This window comes from Galeopterus variegatus, unplaced genomic scaffold, assembly GCF_000696425.1.
Source record: "Galeopterus variegatus unplaced genomic scaffold, G_variegatus-3.0.2 Scaffold523, whole genome shotgun sequence".
In the NCBI taxonomy this organism is placed as follows: domain Eukaryota; kingdom Metazoa; phylum Chordata; class Mammalia; order Dermoptera; family Cynocephalidae; genus Galeopterus; species Galeopterus variegatus.
In genome coordinates, this window is record NW_007726634.1 from 524,384 (window position 1) to 543,330 (window position 18,947).

Sequence of the window (18,947 nt, forward strand, 5' to 3'; positions counted from 1 at the left end):
TATGGATAGAAGGTATTGGTTATTTTTGAACAGAATTTAATTTTTCAATACCAACTCTCTGAATGATCAGCCTGAAGCCATTGTAGGTGAGCAAGACTGCCCTTTAGGGTTTCTTTTCATCTGAGAATTAAATTGACATAAGACAGGTCAGCTGGAGAAAAGCATATAAATTTATTTAATACAAGTTTTGCATGATACAGGGTCACTCATAAAGAAATGAAGGTACAAAGAAGCAGTTAGAGTCAAGTACTTATTTACTGAATTGAACAAAGAATAGTAAATTGTGAAGAAGCAACTGAATTTGTGGGGAGACTTAAAAGATAAGCGTTATTTTAACAAGGTCTCTGTACAGAATTTTCTCGGTCTCAACTTGTCATTGATGATGAGAATGTTGCTTTTCCTTGGTGTAGGGAGGGTGTCTTTCACAAGGCAATTTCATCTCCTGCTTCTAAAAAACAGAAAAGAGGTCAGAATGATCTTCTTGCACCTGCTATTTTCTAAATGCCTTTAATTCAAAATAGTCAATATGCCAGAGTGGTATATTTTTAACTTCTTCACTATCTACAGATATGGTGAGATAAAGAGAATCATAGAATCTTAAATAGTTATAAGAAACCTTAGAGATTCTTTTACCAGTATCTTTTTAATTTAAGTGAAGAAACTGGGCCACAGAAATACTGTGTCCATGGTTATATAATACTTCATAAAAGATTAAATTTTATGTCTGATAGCTAAGACATGTGTAATGATCTGATACTGTGAATTAAAACTGTGTAAAGAGCTCCATATGAAACTGCTTTGGACTGTCTGGCCAGTTCACAGCATCTTTTTAAAATCCCTCTCACCCCAAAGTGGATGAATCTCTACCTCGCTTTCCACAGGAGTGGACACTTGACCCAGGCTAAGCCAATCAGAGTCCCTTCCCTGGGAATTTGGAGTTGGACTTGGAGACAGACAGCAGCAATCCATGTAGCTAGACCCTCTGACAAGGTCAGGCTCTCCACTGTCCAGTGGCATCTGTGTATGGGGCAGCATCACGCGTTCCCTGCTACCACTTACCTACCCCTTTTCTTGGATCAGGGCCCATGCCCCGAGGTAGAAAGCTTAGGAATGCCCTACTCTGTTAAAAAGGCCAATGATTGTTCACAAGGGAGGATCACATGGGCATTGCATATTCCCGAGTTCAGGAAGCCCCCTTTTGCTGGATGGGCCAAGGTGATATGCTGGCTGCAGTCAGTGGAAGGGTCGCAAAGCAATAAAACCCAGCTAATTGTGGCTCCTTGTCACAAAGGACCAGGGGAAATATGGGCTCCATTCATGATCTGCAAGCCTGGCTGGGCTTCCCTAGGTGACTTCCAGCCCTGGTGAGTAAGGTACGCACAGCCTCTCTAAGCCAACTCTGCCTCTGCCATGTGGCTCCCCCCTGTTCCTTTATCAGGGCTCCACTGACCTCACCTCCCCTACCCGTGAGGAGGGGGTAATTACAGTCTGGGTCTTTTTCTAGCCTCTTTCCAATGTATTATTGTTAGAACATAAATTCTATGCCCTGTTTCCTTCAAGGCTTTTCCTTTCAACTCTCACAATTTTTTTTCTCTTTCAACGAAACCTACCTTATTCTTCAAATCAAAAGCTTTGGCTTTCAGAACTAATGTTTCTGATAGGCTCTTACAAAAGAGCCTATTTTGTAAATCAAAAAAAAGAAAAGAAAAGCACTGACTTTTTAAAATCCTTGCATACTGGCTGGAATCGTCCCCCTAAGTCAATGTGGATGGCTCTGGTGAGCGAAAGAAGGTACAAAACAAACATGCACAGGCACACAAATTAGTATTTCAAGGAATCACCTCAGTAAGTGGGTAAACTCTCGTTTTGGCAGTCATAGTCCACCCTGTGAATTAGGGAGCAGGTAAAGCCATTTTGCAGGATGATAATGAAGCAGACTCACAAAGACAAGCAGAGTAGGCAGAGGAGAGAGAGGACTGTCTGGGTTCCTGATACTTTTCAGGCTCTCAGTTTCAGCCCATCTTGAGCTGCCCTTTTATCCTCATATCCTTAAACATCACTGCATTCTTAAAATATATTTATAATTTTTCTTAAGCTAGCTTAACTGAGCTTATATATATATATTTTTTTTTTTTCTTTTTTTTTTAACTTTTATTGAATCAAAATTGATTATACATGTTTTGGGGGTTCAACATTGAGATATGTTGCTCACAATATTACTAGCATATATATTGTTACAAATAGTAATTATCCTTTATGCCCCTGTCCAATCTCTCCCCATCCTCCTCTCCCTCCCTCCTCCCCCCTCTAATTACCCTAGATTTCTTCTGTCCTTCTGAAAGAATAATGGTTACTCTGTTGATTTGTTGCCCTCTAATTACCCTAGATTTCTTCTGTCCTTCTGAAAGAATAATGGTTACTCTGTTGATTTGTTGCCTTGATGATCTGTCCAATGCTGACAGGTGTGATCAGGTCCCCCAATATTACCATAGAGCAGATACTTCTTCTGTCACTCTGGAATGGCTTTGTGGGGAGAGACGTCCTCTTCTTTTCTTTGGTCTCTGCTGGTGACTCTCCTTGTGTCAATTCACTACAGTGGCTGGTGGACCATCTGCATGGTGGTTGTGGCATCTAGCCACTTTCGTGGTAGCCATGGTTATTGTGGTGGCTGTGGTGGGCCACCCACATGGAGGTGATGTTTTGGGCATGCTCCTTTGTGCTGGCAGTGTGCCTGGTTGTGGGGAGTGTCTGGTTCCCAGCTCCATACCTTGGGTCCCCAGGCAGGACCCGAGGCACTGGCGCAGTGTGCCTGGTTGTGGGAGGGGTTCCAGTTCCCAGATCCATGCCTTGGGTCACCTGGCAGGCCCTGAGGCACAGGTGCAGTGTGCCTGGTTGTGAGAGGGGGTCTGGTCCCTAGCTCCATGCCTCAGGTCCCTGGGCAGGGCCCCAAGGTGCTGGCATTGTGCCTGGTTATGGGCAGGGCATCCAGTCTCTGGCTCCATGCTTCATGTTCCCTGGTGGGCCCCAAAGTGCTGGTGGTGTGCCTGGGCCAGAACTAATTTTTTGTCCTTTGCTTACTTCTAAAATGAGGTAACTTCCTGTGAGAACCAGTACTTGAGCTGTGTGGTTGAGCTAAATTGTTGCTTTGCTGCTGTTTCCCTAGGCAAGGCTTTCTGTGCAGCTCAGGGTTTAATGGTTGACTTTATAGGTACTTCCAGTTCTCCAGGGACTTGGTGCACCTGGGTTGTGTAGAAACTCTGATCTGGGCCTGAGTTTTTTCATCAAACCGCACCCCATGCAATTCTGCATTCCTGACCAGTCTCCTCTGAGTGGTCCTTTGCTGATTAGGGGGCAGATTGGCTGTCCTTGCTGTGTCCCAGTGTTCTCCTGGTGGACCTGTCTCCCCCACTGCCCATGCTCCAAACACTTCCCATGGGACAGGACATGCACCATTCCCTTGCAATTACTCACCGACCTCTGAATGGCTCCCCTTTTTCAGCTGTTCCGGCTCCTCACTCCTGCATGGGTCCACAGGAACCCTATTAGTGGTCTTGCTGTCCTGGGGTCCACCACGGCCCTCTTCTTCCCTGCCGCCCCCAAGTAACTCCATCTGAAGGGTACAGCTGTGGCTTTTGCCGGCTCCTGCTCCATGCACTCAGCAGCTCGAGCCTTAAAATGGCCACAGCCCAAAATGCTCAGAGCAGTTTTTCTTTCTCTCATCGTGATTTCCCCTGCCTTCATGAACTCCATTGGTCTCTTCTCCTCTTCTCCTGAGCTCTAGCAGCCCTAGCTTGGCTGATGTTACATTTTTATAGTTGTAAATTGGTTGATTTGTGGGAGAGAGTGACACTGAGAACCACCTATTCTGCCATCTTGACCGGAACTCTGAGCTTATACTTTTAGCAACCAAAAAAAAAAAAAAAAACAGTGCTAATTAATACGGTTTTATAGTTTCAAAGCTAAGCTACATTTCCCCAACTGTCTTTAGAAAAACACTCCAGAGATTAACATTAATAGACAGTTTAATGGTCCATAATGTTTGTTATGAAAGTCTGTATTATTTTTTGCACCTCTGTAGTTGACATTTGTCTGATGAAGATGTCAGAATGTGGTTGCAACTTTAAGTATTAAGAGTTGGTATCCATCTGGAAAGAGATATGATGAAGATAATAGTCTACACCACCACCCCAAATCCAGATTAAATGGTAGTTGCTAGGCTATGGACATTTTGTCCAGACAAAGGCTTCCTCTCTTTGTGTGTTGAAGAGTGACAGGAAAAGACTGGACCGTGGGAGCAAGAGTCAGAGCTCCATGCTCAGCCAGCCACCACGGCTCTCCTGATGCTTCTGATTCCCTTGCTGTGATTCCAGGTCTGCCACATGCTTCCCTACTATTTTCGCTCCGCCTTGACACTCTCTTTTTAGGGAAGCAGGGCAAGCCCCCTTCTTGGAATTTTGCTCCCATGGCTTCTTCTAAGCAGGCAGTGATGTGACCCAACTTCTCCCAGCTCATTGGACCATGCTCCTTCCTTAAACAGGAACAATCATATTCTCCCTGCAGCGAATTTGGAATTGGGTTTCAGAGACTCCTGTCAGTCTTGGTTGGGGCCTAGACAGATAGTCATTGCTGGGTGGAGCTGGGCAGCCGTGACATCCCAAAGCTGAGATTGCTGGCCTGAGAGAGACAACACAGATGAGCAGAGAGGAGGAGGAATGAGGAGCCACTCAGACTCTCAGAGAGTCTGAGAATCACTTTGCTCCTGGATTTCCCAGCTTCTTTCATTCCAGTTCCTTCTGAACATATACTATACTTCCTGCCCTGCGTTCCTTGATATACCTTTGTATTCTTCCCGAAAACTTCCCTTTGTGCTTAAACTAATTTGAATGGCCTCTATCCCAGCCAACCACAGAGTCTTGCCTATGGCTAAGGGGGCAGTCATCACATAACTGATAGAGTATGTAGCCTGTCACTCATTCACCTGATTCTTGAAACAGGTAATAGCAAAGAAAAAGAACATAACCTAAGTTTATTTCTCCACTTTTCCTGTATCTTTTCAGAGCAGAAAGGGGCATTTAGATTTCTTGAATTTACTTTTTAATATGAACAGAGATATAAGAATTTCTTCTACAAAGTAGCATTCTATAGGCTTAGATGTGAGAGCCCCAAAATAATCTATGCTTAAGATATGGGATGACAGCAGTTCCCATTTTAAATAATATTGAGGCCATCAGATACTTTTCCTCACAAATTTCAACTAGACGTGGAGTGACCTTGTGCTTAGTACTGTTCCAGAAAGCTCCTGACATCTGTAGGGTTTGGGTTGAACTTCAACAAATAAAAAAGCTAACTGAAAATGAAATGCCGTCTTTGTCCAAAATAGAAGAGACAGCTTGGTCATAGCTGTCTTAGATGATTAAAGGTAGAGGAGATCAACTTATGCTTCTTAACCTGGAGTGAGTCATATATTGGGTGAGGTTGTGAAACCACTGAAATTTATGCAGATGTTGAGTCCTAAGTGCATTGTTATAAAGAGAGTATCATCAGCATCTTCATCAGATTACCAATATGGCACATTACATAAAGAGTTAACAACCAGTGAAAGCCCAATCCCCCTTTAACATACAAGGAAACTGAGGCACAGCAAAGATGTGACACATACAGACAATGACAGAGCCAAGGATTGGAATCCAGGCATCTGGACTCTTGCCCAGTGTTCTTTTGCTGCATGACAGTGCCTCCTAAGTACTCAAATAAAAGCCCCTTTTAAATGGGATTGTAACATAAGCAAAGCATACTCACTAATGGCAAGAGAAAAGTTGCAAACCCCAAGAATTTTTTTCCTCAGTAAATATTAGCAATAACTTAAACATTTATGAGATTAACCTCATGGATTTTTTGGAATATGCATGGAATCAGGTAAGAAAGTATCACACCATCCTTAAAGGCCATGACAAATTTAGAGCATCTTTATGTCTTTTAGATGCTGTGATCCCACCACAGCCCTGGGATTTGCAGAGCATCTCTTATTATTCATATCTCACAAATGAGAAAACTGAAAGTCTAAAGATTTTAATGACTTGCTTACAAGTCTCATCACTTGAAGATAAAACCAGTCATGAAATGGAGGTATCTTGACCCCCAGTCCTGTGATATGTAGCATATGGCTTGAACTGCCAGAGTGCACTTTGTTGGGTAAGGGAAAGGCAGCTATAGATATGGAGATATAAAGTGACTTGCTGGTGGCAGTCAGATAAATGGTAGATGAGTCACAACTCAAATTCATGTTTCCTGAATTTTCTCCAACCTCTAATAGTGAAATGTTTGTGTTTAGTTGCCATTGCTTGTTTGTTTTTGTTAAGTAATAAAAATCTCACCCAGCTGAGAGGAAGGTGGGTGATGCACAACAGCACCAGCCTAGGATGATAGGGACTGGGAGTCTCACTCCAGCTCTGTCACTTGTTGGCTGTGAGACCTTGAACAAGTCACTTAACAACTAGGCCTGGGTCCACTCTGGGAATTAGGCAGGTGATCCTACCATTCTACATTCTTTCAGTAGGAAAGCTTCCTTAGATTCTTCCATCTGTATGCGCATATCATAGTCCCTGTGATAACATCTACCTCTGGTTAGAATTCTGGTGCCCCATCTGCAGTCAAACAAACAAAATGGATATGTCGTGAGAGATTTTGAGAGAATGAAGTAAATTTTAAAAGCCACTTTTCTTAAGTTAAATACAGAAAACTACAAAGTATGAGGCCAAGTGGTCTTGCTATAGGAAGTGCTCAGTTTCCCTGGGCTTGGGTTTCAGGACATGCCTCTGGGTTTCCAGCCACTCCCTGAGGTCTCAGGCTCCCTCTTCTGGGCTCTCCCCTGGAGGAAACTTAGACCTATATTCAGCACCAACACAGGGAACATGAGATCACAAGGGGCTCACTTATGCAAATCCAGTGGCTGAGCCTGCTCAATAGAGCACAAAATATTCTTGAATATGCCTAGTGCATGTGATAGAGTCTGACCAATGATCACGCTCCAGGAAGAGACCAACTGAGCATGTGCAAGATGAAATGTTACTAACTGGGAGCCACCCCCTTAATTGAATATTCATTAGATAAACTGTAAAAGCTGAATCCCAGCCAGAGGGTGGGGTTGTTGTTCACTTTCCTGGAGGCAACCTACGTTTAGCTGGCTTAAGTGTGTATACTTTACTTTGTATCAAACTTATTTTCAACATGTGGCTGCCCATTCTCTTGAGCCAGCCTGCACTCAGTACTGAACTTTAAGTATGTTTTTCTTGCTTTTGTGTTAGATTTGATGTCTGTACTGAACTTACTTTTGTGTTAAACTTGGTGTGGGCTGAAAGGGATGGCCCAGAGTTGCAAAGAATTACACCGAGAGACAGATACTCAGCCAGAATGTATATTGGAGGGCTTCAGGGGCGAGCGGGTGGGCTGCCCTCTCAAAGCGGGAGCAGCCACATGCAGAACTAGGGAGTGCTAGAATCCTAATAGGTTGAGCTGTCTCATTGTCATTGGACAAGAGGACCAAGCAAGAGTTTAAGCTGAGCTGGGACTTTCCTATAGGTGGGGAAAATCGTGCACACAGGAAGGTGATGTGGCTGTGAGGGAGAAGGGGGAGGGGTGGTCTTTTGTGGTTCTCAGAAAATGTGAAACTTTCCGCAGCCATTTTGGGTGTTCTTCCTCTCCACCTGCCGCCATTTTAGACCAACATTGGTCATGACATAATTGGCTAACATGGGCCCTGCTCAGTCTCTGGAGCTAGGCTGCACTCTCTCTGTGGAACCCGTATTTCTTATCTATTATATGAAAACTGTTCTCACTTTCTACTGTGACTCTGCCCTTGAATTCTTCCCTGTGGTGGAGTCAAGAACCTGGTAAGAGGACAGGGTGAGTTGAGGCCAACTATCGGCCCTGTAACCTACCTCCAACATTGGTCTACTTTCCTTAACTCAGAAATCTTTGTAAAAATTAATTACCTTGCTCAAGAATAGCAGATTGTCAGCTACTAAAATTTTAAGATTTGATAGCTCTTTACTCCCAACTCCAATGTTCTTTGAGTTTGAGCAGGTCTTATCTTCCCTGAATATGTGGTTGGGCACATGTTCCTTTTTAGGCTTGGTCATGTAGATATTCACACTCTTTGGTGGCAGAAGCTAAGAGCAGATGTAGCAAGTTTACTTTCGTGGAATTAAAAGTCATCAAAATTCATCATTTTTGTGAGATCAGGGAAAATATGCTTAGGCTGAGCTCTAGCTATTAGAGTGTTCTGATCATAACTCAAAGTTACTCTTAGCATAAGAAAAACAAGTACATTTTAGTTTAATCATATTTCAAGTCTTTTAAAAAATATTCATTGGTGAATTGATGCTGTCTTCTAAAAATTCTCTTCATGCCTTAACTTTTACTACCTATTTTTGAAGCCATAACAACTGCAGATATGTGATGATAAAGTAAAGGAAATGTTTTAAGCCAAAGAAACACAGGTTATTATAAACAGCCAGATGTCTATGAGGGTGGCCTGGCATCACGGGTCAAGAATCATGGGTATTTTGCAGTTAAAAGGCCATTTTACTGTAATGTGTAGAAAAACAAAGAAAACACTAAAAACCCAAATGTTTTCTTTTACACAAATCTGCTCTGCTATAAAGTTTGGGTGTTGTTCTATGGGAATCTTCTTCGACTTTCTGAGATACAGACTGTGACAGGGACTGGAATGAGGAGCTTAAGGTTCTAAGTGACTGCATGCTGGCTTGTAAAATGAACTTGGATGTGCCAAATAGCTCTTAGTGAGTCTTTCTAACCTTCTGTGAAGGAAGGAGTGATGTGACGTTTATCAAGAAACAGGCAAACCTTAGTCTTGAATAAAAGATGCCTTATATCAAGTCCATTACTAATTATCATACTCTATTTACTTTTACACTACCAATTATGATATTCTTTCTATCTGTGTTATATGTTAGCAAATTACATTAGGCAACTGTATCAATTATTCTTCCCAATTACTGTTTGGTAGCAATCTTTTAAAGTTATCAGTGACTCCTTAATAATCAACTCCAAAAGCCTGTTCTCATCCTACTTGACTCTCGTCTAATTTGACATTACCTATCATCTCTACTCTGTGGCTTCCTGCCTTGGCCTCCAGGACGTTTACTCTCTCAGTTGTCCCCCCATCTCTCTGAATGCTCTTTCTTAGTATCTTTGGTGGCTTTTGTCATTCTACCTGCCCCACGAGTTAATCTTTCTCAGGGCTCTATCCTTAACCATCTTCTCTTTTATTTTTATGCATTCTCACTCATTCCCATGGCTTCAACTGCCATTTAAGAGACTCCAATGACTCCCAGATCTTAAGATCCCATTCTTGACCTGAGCCCCAGGCTTTCCTGATCTCTTAACTTTGTTTCCAAGTAAATCCTGAATAGTTCCAGTAAGATAAACTGAAGGCCTCTCAAATTCAATGTGTCCCAAGCAGAGCTCACTTTCTCCCTCATTGTGGAAGGCAGTCTCCAGGACAGCCCCCAATGACACCCATTTCCCTATGACACACCATTTTCTGCCTTCCTTGAATGAAGGCAGAGAATGGGTCTGGGTAGTGGAAACGAACAGTTTGTAATTCTCCTACTCTTTGCATTTGTTCAGAATAACGCTGCCTGTTTTATGTTATAAATGTTTCAAGCTCAAGAATCACATCTTAATTTGTTCTGATGGTCATCCTGTTCTCACGTGTACCCAAAAAATGTTGATAATTTTTTGTTGTATTTAAGAAACCCTTGAGTTTTTAAAAATACATTTTACCAAAACAACATATTATTTATCCATCTTTTTAAAAAACCCTCAATTTAAGAAGCAGGTAAAGTATAATATGTACATTTGATTTTGAATTTATCTCAAGCCACCAGTATCTATGCTGCTTCTTTCTCAACCCTTGCACAGCTGTCTTACTGGAACCCTCACATTGGCCCACATAAGGAGCTGTAGGCAAACTGTACTTTTTAAACATAGTCTTATTTACCTTTATCATTACAGACAGAAACCAGAGCAGAAACAACACTTATCACCCGGAAACTAATTCTTTCTCTAGGAATCAATGAGTTCCTAAATCCCTTGATGTGGTTTTTTCATTTCACGAAATGAGGATGATAATACCAAACTTGCTGGATTGTGGAAAGGATTAATTAGGTCACAACCATAATGATAAAGATAGTCTTGCAAGCTTTAAGTAAAGATATTGTTTCTAGAATTTTTCCATGCAGTGCAGAAAAAGAATAGAGTTCACAACTGTAAAATTAACTTTTCCATTAATTAATAAATAATTTGTGGGTGAAATTTGGAGATGCAAATGAAGTTAAACAAACCATGGTTTGAAACCTAGTTAATTTGTCTCCTCTGAATCCCTCCTTCCTCACTGCTCCCTAAACAACACCGCACAAAACACATCTCAACTCTTAATCATGGGGTTTAGGTTTATTTGTGAATTATTAGTTTATCTGTAACTAACCTTTGCTCTTGGCAGTCTCTCTGGGAAAATGACTTCAAATTCCTAAAAATCCTCAACTCCAGCTCCGATCTTGTACCCTCTCTTTGGTTCAATATTTTTTGCTGCCAACAGGGCAGCCCTACTCACATATACCGACTACCCCCAAACTGAACCATCTGAAATAAAATATTACCGAACACCAAACTCTCTTTCCTTCCCAAATTCTCTCTTGGAAGGTGGTGCTACTATACTCTCTCTCCCCTAGGGTCACAACCATGGATAATTTTCATCCAGTTGGTCAATATGTTCCTTTCCCAAGAGCTGGACGTTGAATCTATAATCAAATCCTATCACTTCATCTTCAACAATCGCTGTCTTCCTCTACTAGACAGTGAGTGTTCCTCAAGGTCAGGAATGATGCCTTATGATATTTGTATCTGCAGTTCCTAACGCTGTGCCTGGAAGATTTTAAACAGGTGGCTTAATTAATGTTTGCTGAATGAATTATTGAATAACCGCATATTCTTCACTCTTGTTCCCCTTAGTTGGTCCTTATTCTCACTGCTCAACTCCAATTCAGTTTGACAACTGAAACAGCATCAATCACTCTCTCCCACCACATGTTGTAGCCAGAATCAAGCCTTCTGTGGGCTTCTTGTAACACTTTATATTAAGGATCCAATTTATATTACTTTGTCATTATGTTCCTAACATTTTTGGACTGATTTATTCCCCTCCTCAAAAACTTCTAATTGCTTCTCAAATTAAATAAGAACTTCATATGAGTTTCAAAGGATGTAATTTAGTAGACATTCTCTTTTCTAGATGTTTCATCTCTTCCATTTGAATTCTCTGCTCTAGTCCATTACATTTTCCTGGTGACTCTTCTGCTCCCCCACCTGGGTCTTTCAGACATGCTAGTCCCAAAGCAGTACAACGCCCTTTCACTTTTCTGCTTCGACACCTGCCTTCAAAATGGCCTGATGTTTACTTCCTTTGGGAAGCATCTGCTAGAATCGCCATAACTAACAATTAACAAGCTAATCAATGCTCACATATGCCATAGTTGTTTCTACATGTGTTTATATTTAAGCTTTATCCATATTTTAAAGTGCTTACTGTGTATAATGTTCACACAGTGCAGGTCACTTGGCTCAGATGGTACACATGGACTTTGGCATCAGACAAATTGATCCAAGTTCCCACTTACTATACTAGCTCTGTAATAAATATTACCTAATCTCTGGAGATGTACATTTTCTCATCTGCAAAATGGGGGTGATGATAATTACCTCCTGGAATTGCAGAGAGGATTACATGCAAAGCAGTTGGCCCATGCCAGGAAATGGTGGATCTGATATTTGGCACTATTGTAATTACTACTAGATTAAGAATATAAGCTTAAGTTTTAGATTTAGAATTTGTTTTGCAAGGCAGAATTAGTCTCTGTCTTTCTAATAAGAGACCATAGAAAAAAGGGACTTATTTCTCCTGTAAACCAACTATCATATGCACGCTTAAAGTCTTGGTAAATGGGATCCTTCTCTCTTCTCACTTCTAAATATTACATTATATTAAAATTGTTCTCCTCTTTGAATTAAGTAAACTCCACTTTATTTCACCTTGAATGTTAATTTTTTTAAAAAGTGAAAAACGCCTTTTAATACTCTAAGAAGTGAACTTAAGTATGGTTATATATGTGATGTCCTTATCTCATTATACAAGCTGTTTCGTTGCCTTCTCATCAATAAAAATCAGGAAAGATGTTGTTCAATTTGAGAGGTAGCCATTGTACACAGCAGAAATTTACACAATCAATACATGGGCATGTTCCTATGATAAACACTGGTTGAATTCAGAAAGGAAAAGAATGACCTAGTGTATTTTACCTGTTATTAGAAAACATCCTTACATTATGTTGTCAGGGACCTGAGGGTGGAAAATATGTATTGTCTTTGGAAACATAACTAAAATGATGAAATTCACGAGACCCTACAGTACGAGAACATGCTATCAAAGAAATCACTTTCTGGGAAAGATAATAGCAGGGTATGGTGCTAGACCACAGATGTTTGGTTTAACAGTTCACAGTTGAAGATGATCGGTAGTCTCAGAAAATTATAAAATGCCTCTGCTGAGCCAGTTACTGGTAAGATTCCACCTACATATGCACTACTTAAATATCTTCCTACATATGCTAGCCTAAGTGACCTGCCAGTATAGAGTATCTGTGACACTGTATCTGGCCCTGCTTGCTTAAGATTGTGTGTAGGTGTTGAACACGGCACTTTAAACATAAATTTATGAGGTGCAAACTTTTAATGCAAAGATGACTCATAAGGTTTCAAAATGTGTAAATATGAAGCACAATCTAACTTGTACCAGTCACCGGTTCTCACCCACAGCAAAATTAGCCTGGGTTGGTTACCAAATGTTTGGATTGCCAGGAAATTCACAAAATTTGCCTCTCTTACTAAATTGATGAGAAAATTACTTGGGTTGATCATTTTAACATTTGTGTGACACGAACACCTTGAACCAATGTTATGTTCTTAATCTGCATTTTGCGACATTATGTTTTGATGGCAGCATTCAACCAATACTACTTCTCTGAGATTGTGAAGAAGCAAGTTATTTTAAGAAATTACAATGAAAAACTTAAATAGAAGGCAATTGTAAAGTAAAAAATTAAATAGAAAATTCTGTTACTTAGAAATGTAGGTCTCCAGGTAGCTTTTCTCTATCTATCTATCTATCTATCTATCTATCTATCTATCTATCTATCTATCTATCTATTTTTTTTTTCTGTTCCTACTTGGCTTTTTATTTTATTTTATTTTGTCAATATACAATGTGGTTGATTATTGTGGCCCATTACAGAAACCTCCCTCCTTCTTCCCTCTCCCCCCTCCCTCCCAACAATGTCCTTTCTGTTCGCTTGTCATATCAACTTCAAGGAAGTGTAATTGTTATGTCTTCTTCTCAGCACCCCCCCCCCGTTTTCTCAATTTATAATAATGTAGAACAATGCTCTGTGTAGCAAAATATTTTAAAACATCTTACTGAAAGTTTAATGACAGTAAGTAAACTGATTAAAGTATTTTAAATATAAAGAACAAAAATTAGGAGGCAATTTCTCACTATAATGTCTTACTTTGACTATGGTAATCAGTATACAATGTGTACAATATATCAAACCATCATGCTGTACACTTGAATATATATTTTTTATCTGTCAATTAAACGTTTTAAAATTTAAAAAATGGAGAAATGATGGTAACTAAGCACTTCATTGGTTGTTGAAATAAAAACAGTATTCATGTCATTTATTTTCAATGTTCCTTATTTGTTTTACCCATTTGCTACAAAAATGTTACAAAAATTTCCTTTAATTGAGGAACTGGTAGAAACTAGACCTTTAACATTATGGAGCAATACTTTAGAAGAAAATAACTTAGCTGTCAGAATAACTTTGGAAATTGTGACCAAATAGTCCCAGACACAGCCAGGTGACCTGAATTCAACAGGATATTGTTTTAATACTTAAGAATTGGGTGGCCCTAACAGATGGGAAGAATGTGAAAGAATAAAGGAGCTTAATTAATGAATTTTGTAAATGGAACCAGTCATTATTCACAGTTCCCTTAAAAGTAATTGTTAAAATTTGCTGAATTTATAAATAGAAAAAGATTTGTAAGTTGAACTTAAAACCTTAAGCACAAGTTTTTGGATTCTAACTTTAGTAAGCTGATCATGAACTTGAAAAACAAATTTCAGATTAGCCTTTTCTGCACAAAAAATAAAAACACCTTTGAGGTGATTTTTAAAAAAAATTTCATAGGTCAGTAGAAACAGAAGCCAAAGAAGTTTTAAAGATTTAACTGTTGCATATTCAGAAAGTAAGAAAAATCCTAGTCTCAGCATTTAACTTTTGGTCACTTCAATGCAAAATAAAAATCATTCTACAGGGTCACTAGGAAATAGTTAACAGCGTAATTTTTTAGATTAAATTGTATTAACAATAAAAATAAATGTCAGGACATTAGATCATTCTTTTATTAACTTTGGAAGCCCACTTTTGAGAATCTCATTTATGACAACATCCACAGATAATAACAAATAAAGCTTGGATTCCCTGAAACACCACCCATACACAGCTGGACCATAATAACGTGGTCATATCCTTCAAGGTGTTACAAACACAAAATGTTTGCTCAATTCTAAATCCAACTATTTTACTAATTGAATTCATTTCCTAAAAGAGACAGAATTCCTGGTTTCATTAGGTTAATATCTTGGCTGATTTTCTTTTGAAGACTCAATGCATTATATTAAGTGTAGTCACAAGCAGAATGTATATTGTGTCAGTAATACATAACTATTTGAGTAGCCAAGTGAGCAGACCACGGTAGGAAATTCCCTGTATACTTATTTAAGTGTTAAGCCTTAAATACTGTCAACTATAATTATAAAGGTACACTAAGTGCTAGTAGCCTCATAATCACCAAATCCTAAAGCTTTTATCCAAGTGGTTTTACTAAGACAGAGGAAAGAGCACTTTTCTCCCTACCTTTTGATAGATTCGGCAGAATTGTCAAATGAATTATTATCCTGGCAAGCAGATGTAACTGGCATCAGCTTCAAAATAAAACTGCAATAATTCATCCAAAAAAAAATAGGCCTTAAAGTGAAATGCATTACTACCACTATGGCTTTATATCACATCTCACCACTTAATGTTAACTACCTCAGTCCTGGCAGATCTCTTTTGAATCTCACTCACTAAACGTGCTTTATTTCACCTGCAGAGTGCCTACTACCACAAGGCCTACATGAACAGGATGCACTTACATGTCAGCTCCTTCTTCATCCCAAGTCTGTAACATGCTAAAGTTTGAATTTTACATGAGTGCTTACTTCCCATTCAACTAGGTTTTGAGTTCCCAAAGGGCAAGGATCATATCCTATATTTCTTCTGTGGTCTTCACTCTAGCACCCGACACAGTGAAACTCTTCATTAATCAATTTACAGAACTCATAAATTAAACTTTGTTGTAAGGCTGACGCTAGTTTACTACAGGTTAGCTCAATTTCATATAATTAGCCTGTAATACTGAGGCCAAATCACATTAACATTTTACAGTATTTGTAATATACAGTCACACCCTGCTTAACAATGGGGATACATTCTGAGAAATGCATCCTTAGGCAATTTCATTGTGAACATCATAGAATGTACTTACACAAACCTAAGTGATATAGCTTTCTGCACACCTAGACTGTAAGTTATACCCTAATTGCTTCTAGCCAGCATCGCCACAAACACATGAGTAATGTGTTGCACTACGATGTCCCTAGGCGATAGAAACTTTTCAGCTCCATCATTACTTTAGGAAACCACCATTGTATATGCGGTCGGTCATTGACCGAAACATCGTTATGTGGCACATGACTGTATTATAAATGTTAGATCCTAACATTCCTCCTTTTATTGATCCGTTAGTTGGTTAGAAATGGTGGAGTTTTATAAACTTCTCCTAAATGAGAATGATACAAACTGACCTCTCTGACAGACCAGAGTAAACTGACTACTCGTGTACCAAATATCTTTTTAGAAATGAAGGTAGCTGCCAATAACATTTAGTCATAACTTAAGACATAAGTTCCTGTCCGCTAGCACTGAAACCCAGCTCAAATAAGATAGGGGAGGCAGAGTAGACTAATAGGAGTATTACCCACTGTAGAAAATGCTTTGCAGAAAGTGCTATTAAACATAAATGTGTGAGGCACAGAAAATCTTTATTGCCACAGGAAGCAAGTGCACTCATCCCACCTCACCAACAGCTTTAAGGGTCACAAAAACACAGACATCACACAATAAAGTAAAACAGACTTGGGAAGAAATGGTCCCTTGGACTACATTAGCTGTAATACTGAGGTAACCAATTGACCTTGTTCAGTGAAAATACCTCTAACACAATGAAAACACCAACTAGTTATAACATCCAATTCATATATACAATTCAAATAAAAATATATATTATTTGCTTTAATGTATAGCAAGTTTAATACATTAGTGTTTACAAAATAAAAACTGTATTCTACTGAAATTTTTCTTGTGCTTTTCCCTTATCACTAAGCTTGAAGGACCAGAAAAGTATGATACTTAAGGGAACATTTATGGATTTAAAGATGCAATTTGTGGGTCCACAAAAGATGGATAAATATTAGTTGGAAGATTATTGATTGCATCTTTAAAAATTGTTGCTTATTAAAATCTACAGACTTCAACTGTAAGACAATTAAAAAAAATTTCTCAAAATAGATTAGAATACAGGAAACGTTTCATGAAACTACTGAGATACTAACCAGTGCTATGGCTAATATTAAAAACTGAACAGTCTATTTAAATCGTACTCATACTATATCTACACACAGTGAACAATACAACCACAATAGTCAACCTCAAGCTAGCAACAAAGTTGCAAAGTCCATAAGAAGCTTCTTCAGTGGGCAAAACACTATGGTATGACTAAAACATTTAGGAAGGGAAAAAGTCTTTTAATAGTATAAAAGTTGTTTACCGGTGTTTCTACTGTAAAGCTCTTCTACAAATCAAAATGAAAAAGCAATTATATATGTGACAGTGATCTGAGACTACAGTGCAGACATTTCATCTAACATTTGGATGACAAATTTTAGTGTAACAGATTATGACTTAATATTTTTTACACAGTAATGATTTAGAGCAGAACTGAAAACAAAAAAAAAAACACATATTCCATGTCAATACACACTTCTCGGCAATATCTGGGTTAGATAAATCTGTAGGAAGTTGGTAAAGCTGTCAAATATCTTCTCTTAAACCAACAAAAAAAAAAAAAGTATTTTGGCAGATGTTGTTTTTGTTTTTTTACCACTATGGATTCCCATGTGAAATTCTCATTAGCACACAAGTACATTTAAGTACACCCCCATATATATATATTCACACAGTCCGTTAATTAAATAGAGGGAATTAAAAACATGAATTCTGGTTGAAATGAATTTTTTTAAAAAGCTGTATTCAGAAATCTGAAAGGTGCAGAAAAATGAAATTGTAAAATAAATAATATAGGTGTCAACTAAACTTCCATAGGTATATTCCTGCAAATGTGGATGCAGTGATTGTCCACACTTGTGATGCAATGTTGGGTGGGAAGACATCCTAGTGAAAGCCATCCAGTCTCTCTGATTCCTGTATATGGAGAAGAATTTCTGAATATAAAACAATACCTATCTAATATAGCCTTTGTTAACAGTCACCATATCTTTATCTCATGTAAGGTTAACTCATTATACTTTAAATCTTCATCTATTTAACACATTCCAAAATACCAATGTTTAAATCAAGGCTTTTTTATACATCTGTCCACTTGTTTCAAGTTCTCTATCCAAGTTAATAGCTTCCTATCTTGTTACATCTTAAGTAGCTATTAATATCATCTAAGTCAACTAGGTAAGCGATATTTTCTGCATCTTTTTAATTTTCCTCCACTATTTATTGTGTAAATTATGCACTGATTAAACGACTGAAAATAACATATCAATGCTACACATTTCCTGTTGAACAATATTTTATCAGATATTAAATTCATAATATTTTCCTTAGTTTAAATTGAGTATTTGCTTCCCATTTTTCCATAATCATTGCAACCTTGCCAACAACTATGTTACTTAAGCTATCATTTTTATGACTGCAAAGATTCTAAATTCTGACATATAATATTTATGCTAAACACACTTAAAGTAGACAACAAAATTTCAAGTAAAATAAATTGTATCCACATCTATTGGACCATACAGGTCTCAACATCTAGATTTTACTTCTATAAAGTACACAAACACATTGTACATTCTTAAATAATGAATGCTTACAATATTAATTTGTAAGCCCTTCCACATAAAACAACTTACACAGGAATGTGAATGAATCAATATTTTTGTTACAGATTGCAACACTCAATTTTCTCTTTTGTGGCTGTTGTTTTGTCCTCCTGGTTTCTACAGACTACGTACCAGTCCTGATGCTTTGGCTATGAAATCTGTTTGAGCTGAATGAGGCAACATTGGTTATTAAGGCTTATTTCTACGATGGAGCATTATCCTTAAATTTGATGCCATTTCCAAGAACAGTGGGAGAATCACAGCTATCTTGAATCTTCTGGTTCTGTTTTGATGACTTTCTTTTCGAAGGTAAAAGCTGAGTGAGGGTAGTCTTTTAAAATCCCAAGGCTCTCTGCATAAAAATGGAAACACAAAGTGTGTTGGTATTTTAAATCAATGAACTACAAAAATCAAAGTTTTAAAACAAATCCCAAAACTATTCCTGCAGCCATATAATTCATATACATTACTTTGTTGAATCCTCACAACTACCCTATGAGGTAGAAATTATTTCTATTTTAAAGATGAAGCA

General features: G+C 38.5%; 1 protein-coding gene across 5 annotated transcripts in view; it reads right to left on the reverse strand.

Moving 5' to 3' along the window:
* Positions 1 to 235: 235 nt before the first annotated feature.
* NAB1 (NGFI-A binding protein 1 (EGR1 binding protein 1)) overlaps positions 236 to 18,947 on the reverse strand; it is a 56,474-nt gene continuing 37,762 nt past the window's right edge. For 3 of the 5 annotated variants that reach the window (XM_008569673.1, XM_008569672.1, XM_008569674.1), the window contains one exon: positions 14,532 to 18,767. In XM_008569673.1, the coding sequence (XP_008567895.1) occupies positions 18,679 to 18,767 (89 nt within the window). In that variant the 3' untranslated portion in view covers positions 14,532 to 18,678. Of the gene's footprint in view, positions 449 to 14,531; positions 18,768 to 18,947 lie in introns of those variants that run through there. The other 2 variants (XR_550283.1, XR_550284.1) reach the window with 2 other exon arrangements.